The following is a 15,194-nucleotide window of genomic DNA, read 5'->3' as shown; positions in this document are numbered from 1 at the left end:
GAGAGAGAGAGAGAGAGAGAAAAGAGAGATACAGAAACAGACACAGAGAGAAGAGACACAGGGATAGAGGCACAGAGACACAGAGAGAGAGAGACAGAAACAGAGGAAGTAGAGAGACACAGAAACTCAGAGAAAAGAAGGTGATAGATGGAAGAACTTGGGGTATACACCGAGGAGATAAGTATCTGACTCTCTTAATGATTAGAATGAACCTTAAATGGAGACTAAATCAATTTATTTCCCTCAGCCATAGGTTGAAATTGCAGAAAAAAAAAAAAGTTTGATGCTTTTTGTTTGTGTCTAAGTTGTCACATTTGGGTATTATCTGCCCTGCCACTGGGGAACGGGAGTGTTCCTTCTTACAAGGAAAAACCTTTAAAGTGCTTGTACATAGTTATTATAGCTCTGTTAAGTCTTTCTTTTCTGGCCTATGTATCCTCAGTTCATTTACGTGATCCTTCATGACATGAATTTGAGTCATTTTACTATCCTGGTTGTCCTCATCAAGAAATTCTTTAGACTATCAATGTAAAGGAGAAATTAGTCTAAGTCCTAAAATATGGCTTTTTCTAATTGAATGGTATACTCCAGATGTTGTCTGCAAAGGGCAAAATAGAGCAACAAGAGACTTACTTCCCTCCTAGCCCCTTCTCTATTTCTGGACACTATGTACCTCTTAATGCAGTTTTCTTAGCTGCCACATCATATTGTTAACTCATGTTGAACTTCTAGTCCAGTAAAACCCCATCTTTTCCTAATGAGCTGCTCTTTAGCTATGCCTACCCCAACTTGTGAAATTGGTTTTTTTGAACCCCAGTGTTAGATTTTACATTTATCATGATTATGAGGATAATGATATAGAGGGATTTTCAAATGTTAAGAAAGGGAGCAAGGGGCAGCTAGGTGGCGCAGTGGATAGAGCACCGGCCCTGGAGTCAGGAGTACCTGAGTTCAAATCCAGCCTCAGACATTTAACACTTACTAGCTGTGTGACCCTGGGCAAGTCACTTAACCCCCATTGCCTCACTAAAAAAAAAAAAAAGAAAAGAAAGGGAGCAAGAGAGATGGGCTTGATTTTTTCAGGAAAGTCAGAGATAAAGTAATCTGCTATGAGAGATATTCAAGAGCATAGTTGAACTTTTTAATTATAGGGTCAAGAAAGAAGGAAGGAAAATGAGTTTGGTAGGATTTTTTTTTTTTTTTGTGAGGCGATTGGGGTTAAGTGACTTGCCCAGGGTCACACAGCTAGTATCAAGTGTCTGAGGCTGGATTTGAACTCTGGTCCTCCCGACTCCAGGGCCAGTGCTCTATCCACTGTGACACCTAGCTGCCCCGGAAAATGAGTTTGGAATAGGGGTAACTAATGGAATGGAAACGCAGGGAGGGGTGGAGGTATTAGAGACCAAAGTGATGACAAAGAATGGATTTAGAATGAGGGAAGCAGAGAGAGAAAGAAAAGGACAGGAGATTATGAGCAGAGAGGGAAATTTTAGCATTCCATAAAAATACCCAATCATATGATACATGCCTAATAAACATTAATAACCACAGAAAAATATAACAATTAAAACTTTACAAAATAGGGGCAGCTAGGTGGCATAGTGGATAAAGCACCGGTTTTGGATTCAGGAGGACCTGAGTTCAAATCCGACCTCAGACACTTGACATTATCTGTGTGACCCTGGGCAAGTCAAGTAACCCTCATTGCCCCACAAAAAACCAAAACAAAACCAAAACACCTTACAAATAGCAAATTTAATGCATTTTTCTGTCCTATCAACTCTCAAATGGAATAATTTTCCCCTGTATAATACCATTTAGTTTCATTTTCAGGAAATAATGTCTAATGACTGGGTTACAAAATGTATTTTTTTTTTTTAGTGAGGCAATTGGGGTTAAGTGACTTGCCCAGGGTCACACAGCTAGTAAGTGTTAAGTGTCTGAGGCTGGATTTGAATTCAGGTACTCCTGAATCCAGGGCCAGTGCTTTATCCACTGTGCCACCTAGCCACCCCCAAAATGTATTTCTAACCACTGATTAAAAAAGAAGTTAAAAAAAAAGTTAAGTACTCACTATAATGGGAAAAACACAATGGCAAAGTCACACTAACCAAAAAAGATATATCACATTAATGATGAGCAAGTGTTATTGTCAATAAAGAAACTTAGGACCACCATGGTATTTTAGTTATCTGGTGTAGTGGATGAGTTGTGGGTTCTGGATAATTGAATTTTCTGGTTAAGTGAACCTGAGCTTACTTATGCAGCAAAGATGCTCAGGGCAAGCTCCTGAATAAGATGTATAGACTTGAACCTCCAGATTAAGGTAGTTAACATGATCCTTTAATCATGTACTTATATCTAGAAAATTAACCACAAATCTTTCATCCACTAATCAGGTTATCCCCAGCACACCATGAGAGATTCATAGGATTTTAGCACCGAAAGGGACCTTAAGAGACAAATGGGATGAAGGTACAAAGTTAGAGTTGTTCTGTCTGACTTTGCCTGAGACAAACTAACATAGAAAGGAAGAAAAAATTTCTTCCAGATGTAAAAACTAGAAAGTTTCAGAAGTTCATGAAGAAATGAGAAATAAAATCTAGTTAAAGGTGTAGGAAGCCAGACATGAATCTTAAAAGCAATGAAACATCGGAAAGTTCTGAATAAGAATGATACTAGCTCATGTTTCTGTATGCATTTTCCTCACAGCAACCATGTGAAATAGGCAATTAATCTTATTGACTCAATTTTATAGCCAAGGAAATAGGCACAGAGGACTTAAATTATTTGCTTATATAAATATAATATAAATCATATAATTTTTAGATACAAGAGGCAGTATTCATATTTAGGTTTTTTGACTCAATTTCTTTCCAATATGCCATGCTGTCTTTAAAGAGGCAGTGATACAAGTTGATATAGAGCTGTCTTCATCTCTCTTGATGAATAGATTTACATATATATACATACACACACACACATATATATATGTACAATCCACAAGTACTCTTTTCTTTTTTTTTAATCTGTGTTCAAACAATATCGTTCTTTGGGAGTGGATAGTATGCTTCATCATTAGCCCTTTGGGATTGTCTTGGATCATTGCAATGCTGAGAGTGGTCAAGTCATTCACAATTGCTAATAGAACAATATTGCTGTGCATAATGTCCTCCCAGTTCTGCTTACTTCACTATACATCAGTTTGTATGAGTCTTTCAAGGTTTTTCTGAAATCATCCTGCTTGTCATTTCTTTTTTTTGTGTGTGAGGCAATTGGGGTTAAGTGACTTGCCTAGGGTCACACAGCTAGTAAGTGTCAAGTGTCTGAGGCTGGATTTGAACTCAGGTTTTCCTGAAGCCAGGGCCATTGCTTTATCCACTGCATCACCTAACTGCCCCTTTGTCATTTCTTATAGCACAATAATATTCCATTACAATCATACATCACAGCTTCTTCAGTCATTCCCCAATTGATGGTCATTCCTTTGATTTCTAATTCTTATCCATCACAAAGAGTTGCTATAAATATTTTTGTATATTTTTTCCTTTTCTTTTTTTCATAATTACTAATGTTAACTGTTTCTTTCCATCCTATTCCCTTCCCCCGATATTTACTCTATTATCTATCTTCTTTCACACTATCCCTCCTCAAAAGGGATTCGCTTTTCACTGTCCCCTCCCCCAATCTGCCCTTCCTTCTTTTGTCCCTCCCTCTTTATCTCCTTCCCTTCCTACTTTCCTGTAGGGTTAGATAGATCAGATGAGCAGATTTTAAACCATAAATGGAGGTTAAGTTGTTTTCCTCAGCTATAGGTTGAAAACACAGAAGTAAAAAGCAGAAAACTTAAAGGAAAAGTTCTTGTGATATGACTGGTAAATAGGCTAAGAATCTACATGTTGATTAACAAAGATTTTAGTACGTTTTGTGGGTCTGACCAGCCTTTAGTCTTTCATCTGTCACTGACATGGATAGAGTCTTTCAAAATGATTTTGAAAGCTCCTTCCCCCTCATTTTCCTCCTCCCTTCCTCCTTCTCTTCCTCTCCTTTTTTCTGAAGGCTCCAGGCACTTTTTGACTAGAGTTTCCTATTTACAGAGCACAGAACCCACCAAAGACCTCCAGGTCTCCCATATTGCCAGTTACTTGAGCCTCTGTGTATGCTGGTTAATCAAGAGAAAGATGGAAGTGGTTGGAGGACTATTTTATTTATCTTTTCGCCTAATAGTGCTGATGCATGTTAAAGTTTTCTAGAGTCACTAATATTTTCATTATCCCAAATATGCCTTGCTTCTAATGTTTAACCAAAATCACTACATGTACATTGCTTTCCAGAGACTTAGACTAAAGGTATGCAGTGAAAAGTGTCTAGGCCAAGAGACTTGCAGGGGCTTGAATGGAGCAGGATGACAAATATCCAGCTGAAATTAGGAGGAAATATATCTATCACTGGAATGTTCATAAATACCTGGGGGTGTTGGGTTACTTTTTTTTTCTTTTTGGGGGGGGGTTACTTCTTAAGTTTTCTACTGACTTTGTATAGACTGTCTAAAAGGAAGCATTTTCTTGCATTGGAAAGGTCAATCAATAAATCATTAAGTCAATCAGTAAGATTGTCTAAGTGCCTAATATGTTCCAGGCAGTGTGCTAGATTCCCTTCAAACAGAACTGATTCCTGTGAAAATATTAACTAAAGTAAACAGAGACAGCAGATGGAGAACCTAATGCTTCCTTGGCTTCACTTTCTGAGTTCTTTGGGTAAATAAAATTATTTTGAATATCTCTTTTAGCTTCTTGTTCACTAAAAACAGGATAAAAGCTAAGGACAGCCTTTGAGTATTACATTTCACTCAGGCAAGGCCTAGTACAACTACAAAATCATTTTGTGTTTATCCTATGTTTAACCCTTTCAAAGCTATCCTTTAGGGACATGAGGGTTAAAATAAGAGAGTGCCAGTTCACAGGAAGGATTTTTTTTTTTTGTGGAGCAATGAGGGTTAAGTGACTTGCCCAGGGTCACACAGCTAGTAAGCATCAAGTGTCTGAGGCCAGATTTGAATTCAGGTCCTCCTGAATCCAGGGCTGGTGCTTTATCCACTGTGCCACCTAGCTGCCCCCTCACAGGAAGGATTTTTAAAAGTTGAATGGCATTTAAGTTAAATGTCTTTAATATCACAAATTACAGCCAAGCTAGCCATCGTATGGTTTTTCTCTCCAACTCTATCTGACTTTTCAGACTTTATCCAACACCGACAAAACCCTGAGCACTGAATCTATCATCTCTATTATCAGATGAAATAATACATAAAGCACTTTGCAAACCTTAAAGTATTATATAAATGTTAATTATTATTATTACAAGGAGAGAATGTTTCAGCCTTTGATAGGTATGTTGACTAATAGGAACCTAAAGCAGAAATTATTTACCTCTTGAGGGAGGAACATAACAACATAGTAAATCAGCTCTGGCTCCTTGCCACATTTTTTTCACCTACCTGATGGCCCTAATGACAGTTTTCAGTGGTGGTGTGAGGTCTTCTACTGAAACATCACATTGACATCCTTTCTCATCATATACATCATCTGTTCCAAGAGCAGTGTCAGCTGCAAGATAAAATTAGGAGTTGAGTAACAAATCCTTAAAACAAAATCAATGATTTAAAGCACAACATGCTGTTTGTATTCATTTTAGATATCACCACTGAATAAGCCAAAAATATAAACCATTTAACCCAAAGTGAACAGGTGGGCTGATCTTAGCCAATCTCCAGTGCCCTTGTACCAGGTGCCTCCCATGTCTGGGACATTTTTCTTTTCCATCTCTTAGAATCCTTTCAGTCTCAGCTCAGACACCACCTGAAGCCTCTTCTGACTTCTTTACACACAGTCTCTCCCCTCAACACTTCCATATTATTTGTATTTGTTTTCTTCATATTTTGCAGATTTTTATGTATACTTGTATTGTTTCCCTCAATAGATTGTAAGATTCTTGAGGACAGAAACTGTTTACTTTTTGTCTCTAGTAGTTCTAGCACTTAGCACTCTGGCTGGCACATAGTAGATGCTTTATAAGTGTTGATTCATTCATTAAAAATAAATTGGTCTCTTTCTGCTGTCATTTCCCTTCCCATATTACTTCATAGCAGGGTCACAAAGTTTAACACAGTGTTAGATGTTGCAATAACCTGCTGGTTGTTTCCATGCCAATCCATCCTCCACTCAGCTGTCAAACTACTATTCCTTAACCACAAGTCTGACCATATCACTTTTTTATTCAATAGACTCCAGTGGTTCCTCGTTCCCATCAAGATAAAATATAGGGGGCAGCTAGGTGGCGCAGTGGATAAAGCACTGGCCCTGGATTCAGGAGGACCTGAGTTCATATTGATTTTTTGTTGTTGAGGCAATTGGGGTTAAGTGACTTGCTGTAATGATTGGAATGATGCCACCTACTGGAGACTTGCTGTGGGAAAGCTCCACCATGAGGAAAATGCCTCAGAGGGCAAGGCCATGTGGCTTTTCCTTGGCGTCAGGAAATGACGTTTGTTCATGGGTGCTGTCTATCAAGGCTACCAGCCAATCAACTTGAGGAGCCTCCTATTTTCTGGGAGGAGACAGGAAGGAGGAAAGAGAGCCTGTGCGGAGAGCTCTTGTTCTTTTGGGTTCCTGACTTGATGGTGGTGGTGGCAGCAGAGGACTTCACGGGAAATTTGAGGAAAGATAGGAATACCAGGCTGTTGGAATTCTGTTCTTAATCTTTTTCTTTCTATTTTTCAATAAACCCTTAAAAACCTCGTTTTATCAGTGATTTTAGTCAGTTTCCCCCAAAACTGGGGGGACAGATTAGAATCCTCATTTAGAATCTTAAATTACACATTGCCCAGGGTCACACAGCTAGTAAGTGTTAAGTGTCTGAGGCCGGATTTGAACTCAGGTTCTCCTGAATCCAGGGCCAGTGCTTTATCCACTGTGCCACCTATCTGCCCACCTTTGTTTGGCTTTTACAATTCTTTATAACTTGGTCCCTTCCTACCTTTCCAGTTTTCTTATACCTTACTCTCCTCACTCTGTGATACAGTGACACTGCTTCCTTTCTGTTCCTTGAACCCAACATTCTTTTTCCAGACTTGACCATTTTCACTCTTTCTTCTTCATGTCTGGATCTCTCTCTCTCCTCATCTCTGGCTCCTAGCTTCTCTGGCTTCCTATAAGACTCAGCTAAAGTCTCACCTTCTTAAAGAAGCCTTTCTCAGTCCTTCTATCCTTTTTTTTTTTCTTTTTGGTGAGGCAATTGGGGTTAAGTGACTTGCCTAGTGTCATACAACTAGTAAGTGTTAAGTATCTGAGGCCGGATTTGAACTCAGGTCCTCCTGAATCCAGGGCCAGTGCTCTATCCACTGTGCCACCTCACTGCCCCTATCTAATCTCTCTCTCTCATCTATCTATCTATCTATCTATCTATCTATCTATCTATCTATCTATCTATCTATCTATCTATCTATCTATCTACCTACCTACCTACCTACCTACCTACCTACCTACCTACCTACATCTTGTTTGAGGGGCAACTAGGTGGTGCAGTGGTGCAGTTCCTGGCTTGGAGCCAGGAACAATAAATATCTTGTTTGTACATGTTTGCTTGTTGTCTTCCTTGTTAGACTGTGAGCTCCTTGAGATCAAAGACTAATTTTATGGGGGTCTTTCTTTGTATCCCCAGCACTTGGCATAGTGCCTAACATCTACTAGGCACTTAATAAATACTAATTGACTATTACTTTCATGTGTGCAGATGATCTCAACGATCTCACGTTGTCAGCCATTTGAGAGCCTGTTTTAAATTGACTTTTCTGGAATAGTGATGACTTTTTATTACCTACCTCACACAGTTGTGAGGGAAGTGCTATGAAAACCATAAAGAATGTGAGCTATTACTGTGTACCTAAGTGTTCACAAATAAGCAGAATAAGGTGGTTTGAGGAGGGTAAGAAAATTTATAACCAGGGGGTGAGGCAGAGTCAGGGAAGACCTCACAGAAGTGGTGGTGGTACATGAGCCGAACCTTAAAGACTGACAAGGATGCTAAGAAGTGGAGATGAAGGAGTGCATTTCAACCTTGGGGGTTCACCTGTGAAAATATACGGAGGTGGGAGAGATGAATGTCAGGTTGGGGGAACTGTTGAAAGTGCTGTTTGTCTGGAATGAAAGGTGATCTATCAAAGGCTATATCAAAGAGAACAATGTAAAACAGGATAATAATGCTAGAGCTACTTCCTACTGTGTCCAGCTCACTGGGCCAGGCATAGGCCTGCTTTGTAGCCACTCAAGACTGAATTGCTAAGGATAATAGGTCATTTAAGAGCCAAACATTCTCATACTCAAATGAGAGTCCTAAAGGACACTGCTGACACAGTTTAGTGCTGTTCTCTTGAAGGATATGCCAACAGGCTTAACAACGTGAAGTGCTTAGGACAGGTGTTATTTCTCCCCTCTTGCAAATGTGGAAACAGAAGTCCAAAGATTCTAAATGACTTTCTCAAGCTTTGCTGTTGTTCAGTTGTTTTCAATCATATCTGACTCTTTGTGACCCCATTTGGGGTTTTCTTGGCAAAAATAACTGGAGTCGTTTGCCATTTCCCTCTCCAGGAAACTGAGGCAAAGAGGGTTAAGTGACTTGTCCAGGGTCGCACAACTAGGAAGTGTCTGAGGCCAGATTTGAACTCATGTAGAGCAGTATTCCTAAGTCCAGGCCCTGTACTCTATCCACTGTGCCACCTAGAGGTCAGTGGCAGAACCAAGTCTTGAACCCAAGTCTACCACACCACAGCATACTATGGGAAATCCTTAAAACAGTTCTGTGAATGACAGGCTCTTCAGAAGGTGGAGGGGGTGGGGAGTTCTGGAAGGAGGAGACATACAGACAGAAAGATAGACTTGGGGAGGGTAAAACTATAAGAGTACTGATAAACTGTACATTGAACATAACTGTAGCATGGTATGGTGGACAGAACTCCAGTCTTGGACGGAGGAACACCTTGGTCGATGTCTTGACTCAGACACTTACTAGTTTCATGATCCAGGGCAGGTGCCTGTTTTCCTCATTTCTAAAATGGTGATAATAATATCTGTACTATTTAACTAAAAAGGTTTTGAGGTTCAAAGGAGTTAATGCATATAAGATGCTTTGTAAATTTTAAAGCGAATTATAAATGTCCATTGTTAGTCTTGTTAATCTTGCAGTTTATAGAGCAGAGCATCCACAGTGGGGCCATTAGGGAGTTTTGGGGAGATGCCTGAGCATTAGACTCTGACATTTTCTTCTGAGTAGATAACAAGCGAAACATTCTAAATATAGCATCTGAGTGCTATGTATAGCAAGAATTTCCCTTAAAAACTGTCAAATGCACAATCATGCCCACATTTTATCAGCTGCAATACTGCAGGAAACCAAGATGTTTCTATACTCTCTCTTCTTCATTTCGTTATGTTTTGGCTTAGTTGGGTAGGCTCTAAGCAACCTCTATAATATAACCACATTATATACAGCATTTCAAAATAAATTTTCATTACTGTTCATTATCATAGTTACTTTAAGATACAGATATAAACATAGTTCCTACATGTGAAGAAAATGCAACATCTCTTATATCCTGCTTCCCTTTAATTAATTAATTAATTACTTTTTTGCGGGGCAGTGAGGGTTAAGTGACTTGCCCAGGGTCATACAGCTAGTAAGTGTCAAGTGTCTGAGGCTGGATTTGAACTCAGGTCCTCCTGAATCCAGGGCTGGTGCTCTAAACACTGTGCCACCTAGCTGCCCCCCTTCCCTTTAATTTAGAGGTAGTTTAGGTGGCACAGGGGAGAGTGCTGGGCCTGGTGAAGTCAGGATGAGGTGAGTTGAAATCCAGCTTCAGATACTTACTAACTGTGCGACCCTGGCAAGTCACTTAACTTCCATTTCCCTCAGTTTCTTCATCTGTAAATTGAGGATAATAATAAGCACCTACCTTGGAGGGTTGTTGTGAGGATAAAATGAAATAATAATTGTGACATGCTTAGCACAGTGCCTAGCATACAGTAAGTGCCATATAAATGTTAGCTATTATTATTACATGGCTTTTTTATTTTTACTTTTGGAAGCAATTGGGGTTAAGTGACTTGCTCAGGGTCACACAGCTATTAAGTGTCTGAGGCCAGATTTGAACTCAGGTTTTACTGACTCTGGGACCAGTGCTTTATTCACTATACCACCTAGCTGCTCCTACATGACTTTTCACATAAGCTATTGCAATCCCCTAACCAGTCTCCCCTCTTCTAGGCTTTTAAACCTTCCAATCTATCCTAGCTGGAGTCATCTATTTGGAATGTACAGCTCTGATCATGTCATTCTGTTTAAAACCTTCAGTGGCTCCTCATGGCCTACCAAAAAATAAAAAAGATCTAGACATTGATGGTCCTTCTTGATTTAGTTTCAACTGTCAATTCAACCTTTCCAGGTAAGCATGGTTGATTATTCTTTACATACTTTGCACTTCATTCAAAACTGGGCTTTTTACTTTCCTCCCCCAAATCTGATGTTTTTTTTTTAAATCACTCTCTCCTTTGTTTATATATATATATATATATATATGTGTGTGTGTGTGTGTGTGTGTGTGTATATTTGTATGCTTGTATACAAGTATGTATGCATCTATATATGCATGTATCTATCTATATATATGTATGTATCTATCAAATATGCATGCGTGTATGTCTGGGATTGTTTTTTCCTCAACCTGCCCCTGTACTCAATCCTTTCTATAATTTTTCCCTTGCAAGGTCCAGGTGAAATGATTCTGATTTCTCAAAAAAGCCCTGATCTCTCAGCTGGTATCTAATATCATAGCATTTTTGTCTTTTGTTCTTACTGATTATATATTCTAATTTGTATAATATTTATTTATGTGCATGTCATCTCTCTCTATTGGCAGAAACCTGCCTTATTTATCTGGTACCTTGTCCAGTTCCTTCTTATTGTTCAGTTGTTTCAGTTGTGTCCAACTTTTCCTGACTCCATTTGGGGTTTTCTTGACAAAGATACTGGAGTGGTTTGCCATTGCTGTCTCCAGCTCATTTTACAAATGAGGAAACTGAGGCAAACAGGGTTAAATGACTCACCCAGGGTCACACAGTTAATGTTTCTAAGTCTGGATTTGAATTCAGGTTTTTCTGACTCTAGGTCCAGCACTCTATCCACTGTACCATCTAGGTGCCCAGTTCCTAGTATGGTGCTTTGCACAATTATTATTGCTTAATAAATGTATATTTAATAAATTAATGAATGAATGGAAAAGTGAAGTAGGGGACACAGAAATGGTTTCCCTTCTTGAATTAAAAGCTTTATAATAATAATGATAATAACAATGAGCTTTTCTACAGTACTTTTCCTCAATAAAACTCTTTGAGGTAGAGCATACAAATATTATTGTCCTCATTTTAAAGATGAGTAAACTGAGGTTCTGAGAGAATAAATGGCTCTTTCATGATCACATAATTAAATATCTGAGGTAGAATTCAAATTCAGATAATTAGATCCCAGGTCCAGCATGCTCTAAATACCATACCATACAGTCTTCTTATTTTAGATTCTGGTTTTATATGCTAGACAATACTAATGTTCAGGCAAAATTGTCAAGGGTGAAATTAGGTAGAATCTCAATCCCTTTTAGGTTTGTTGCAAGGAAAGATGGTAGAAAATGAAGCCTTGGTTGTCATGGCCTGAGAGAAGAGTTGAATAGAGAGATACTCTCTTTCCCTTTACCAGAATTGTGTTTGAAAACCACTGAGATACTGAAAATGTTGTCTTTCTGTTTCCTAAGAACCTTGGGAGGTTGGTCCTGCAGTCATTCATTCAATTTTTACATATATTAAATGCTTATATTATAATCCTTAAGAATTTAAACCCCCCCAACAAATCCAGTGAACAACCATCCAAAGATGGAAATTTAAAAAAAAAATAATTTTTTATTTATAGCTTTTGTTTTTACATCACCTAGATTTCCTATTGAATCCCTTCTGTCATCTCTTCCCAGAAAGCCATATTATAAGAGACTTATAATAAAGATTTAAAAGAGAGGGAAAAAATTAAGCAAAATATTTCAAGAACTCTAATGTTATATGAGTGTTTCATATCCTTGGTTCCCCAACTTAGCAAAGAAGTTAGGGGAAATACATTCTTATATCTCTTCTTTGGGGCTAAATTTGGGCATTATAATTTCTTAGTATTTAGTTTCTGTTTTTGGTTGATATTTCCATTTCCATTTTGATAGTCATTATATATATATATACATACATACATATGTACAAACACATGTATACACACTTTTTCTTTATTTCATTTTTGTACTAATCTTTGTATGCTTCTCTGCACTCATAGAATTTCCTATAGCAGAGTAATATTCCATTGCATTCATATATCATGATTTATTTAGCCATTTCCCAGTTGATGGGCATCTACTTTGTTTGCAGCTTTTGGTACCATAAAAATACTGTTATAAATACTTTGGTAAACATGGGGATTTTTTTTTTTTTTTTGGTGAGGCAATTGGGGTTAAGTGACTTGCCCAGGGTCACACAGCTAGTATGTGTCAAGGGTCTGAGGCCGGATTTGAACTCAGGTCCTCCTAAATCCAGGGCCGGTGCTCTATCCACTGCGCCACCTAGCTGCCCCAAACATGGGGATTTTTTTTTTATCATTGGTTTTCTTGGGGGTATATACCTAGTAGTGGAAACGCTGGGTCTAAGGATAAGAATATTTTAGTTATTCTCTTCAAATAATTCCAGTTTACTTTCCAGAATGGTCGGCCCAATTCATAGCCACACCAACAATATATCATTATCCAATGCAGGCCTTCATCACTTCAAGCCTAGACATGGAAACAACCTACTGGTTGGTCTCCAGGTTTCAAATCTCTCCACCTCTTCAGTCCATCCTTCATTCAGCTATCAAATTGATCTTCCTTAAGCCCAGGGTCTGATCACATTATCTTTTTATTTAATAAGTTCCAGTGGTTCTCTACTATCAGTAGGAAATAGAAAGTATCATATAAAATATAAAACAGGTTTGATTTTTAAAGTCCCTTCATACCCTTATTCCTTTCTACCTTGCTAGTTTTCTCATACCTTATTCCCCTCACATACCCCGTGATCCAGGGACATAGGTCTCCTCAGTGTTCCTCACACAAGATATTCCATTTCACTACTCTGGGCAATTTCACTGGGTATCCCCCATGCCTGCAACTGTCTTCTTCATTTCTGTCTCTTAGCTTTCTTGGTTTCCTTCAAATCTCAGTTAAAGTCATATTTTCTGCAAGATGTCATTCCCAGTCCTGCTTATTTTTTTTTTTTTTTGTGGGGCAATGGGGGTTAAGTGACTTGCCCAGGGTCACACAGCTAGTAAGTGTCAAGTGTCTGAGGCCGGATTTGAACTCAGGTACTCCTGAATCCAGGGCCGGTGCTTTATCCACTGCGCCACCTAGCCACCCCTAGTCCTGCTTATTCTTAGTGCCTTCACTTGAGATTATCCCCAATTTATCCTACACGCGTCTTGTTTGTATAGAGTTGTTTGCACTTGTCTTCCCTATTAGATTGTGAGCTCTTTGAGAATGGGGACTTTTTTTTTGCCTTTCCCTGTATCCCCTGTACTTAGCACAGTGCCTGACACATAGTTGGTTGGTTGTTGTCTTTTGTTCTGGAAGAGGACCAAAATGACATCATTATGTTAGAGTCAAGTTACTGTATGTCCAACTGTGGCTGATCAAATCAATAAGAGCTCAGAATGCTTTACTACAGGTTGTACACAAATGAGCCATATGAATACTTGGGGAGATTCTCTAACTTTTCATATTTCATGTTTCTTTTGAGCTACTTCAATTCTGCTTTCCTGGTAGAGCATAGCACCTTCTTTGATGGGGGCATGCCATGCTGGGCAGTCCTTTGTCAGTGTCTCCCATGTCACACAGTCAGTTCCAAAGTTTGCACATACTAGATGCTTAATAAATGCCTATTGACTGATTGCATCAATGTGTCCATTTTTCCACAGTGCTTCTGACATTCATTATTACCATCTTTTGTCATCTCAGCCAATTGGCTAGGTGTGAGGTGAAACCTCAGGGTTGTTTTGATTTGCATTTCTATTATTAGTGATTTGGAGTACTTTTTCATATGGCTGTCAATAGTTTGAGTCTTTTAAGAACTGTTTGTTCATATTGTTTTATCCCTTATCTATAGGGTCATGACAGGTGTAGAAAAATTTTCATCCCAGACTCTTCTCTTGTGTCCTTCCAATATATTTCTATCTGCCACTTATTTCACCTGTGTTACTGCCAGACATTATATTCTGAGGGAATGCAACTAATATTAATGTTATTGACACATGATTTGGAAGGGTAATTTGTTGCCTATATGGTGAATCCTTCAAAGTCATTGGTCTGATTCATTACAATAGAGTTGTTCACCATGACCACCACTGCCACCAAACATTGATTGAGTGTTTCAATAAATGTAGGTGATACACAGAGGTATAAGAGAAGATTTCTTGTGTTTAGCAGAGTAACAGACTAGTTGGGACCATAAAAAGAGATCTTAGTTCCAAGACTTGGCCTTAAATTGAAGGAAAATAAAGCTTTTGTTCAGTTTCTTATTATCCAGTCAAGTTGGGGTTTTGCTTTCAAATACTTTTATTTGGATTGGGAGAAATTATATCCTGAATTTTGAAATTCAGGAATCAAATTGTGCCCTGCCCATAGCATTCTGGGAAAAAAATTGCTTGGACCATGGGAGTTGTCAAGGGAGTTGAAAAACTGGAATTCTGTCTCTTTTGTTGCTTTCACAGCATGTTATTTTGCCTCTGCAGCAAATTCTTTCCATTGGAATTCAAAACTGAATGGAAGTATCATGGGTAGATCCAAATTATCCCCTTTCTGTCTCACTTTTCTATCCTAATCTCCATCAGTTGGTCAGTCAATGAGCATTTACTGAATAGTTCCAATGAGTGCTTAAGCATTGAGGATACAAAAAAGGCAAAAGACAGCCCCTACTCTCCAGGAACTCACAGTCTACTGGGGGAGACAATATGCAAATAACTGGTGGGCCCAAAGTCATGAATGTATCATAACTCCTTTATTTTCTGTTTTAAATTTATAACACCATAGCATCAAA

The 15,194-nt window shown here is 38.6% G+C and overlaps 1 protein-coding gene across 1 annotated transcript in view; it reads right to left on the bottom strand.

The window, feature by feature from the left end:
• Positions 1 to 15,194, bottom strand: part of KCNQ5 (potassium voltage-gated channel subfamily Q member 5) — a 713,228-nt gene that overhangs the window by 43,724 nt on the left and 654,310 nt on the right. The window contains 1 exon segment of the mRNA XM_044003672.1: positions 5,495 to 5,603. Within this exon segment, the coding sequence (XP_043859607.1) occupies positions 5,495 to 5,603 (109 nt within the window).

The sequence above is a fragment of the Dromiciops gliroides genome, chromosome 4 (assembly GCF_019393635.1).
Source record: "Dromiciops gliroides isolate mDroGli1 chromosome 4, mDroGli1.pri, whole genome shotgun sequence".
Taxonomy (NCBI): domain Eukaryota; kingdom Metazoa; phylum Chordata; class Mammalia; order Microbiotheria; family Microbiotheriidae; genus Dromiciops; species Dromiciops gliroides.
Note: the sequence above shows the minus strand (reverse complement) of the source record. Positions and strands in the feature narration are given on the sequence as shown.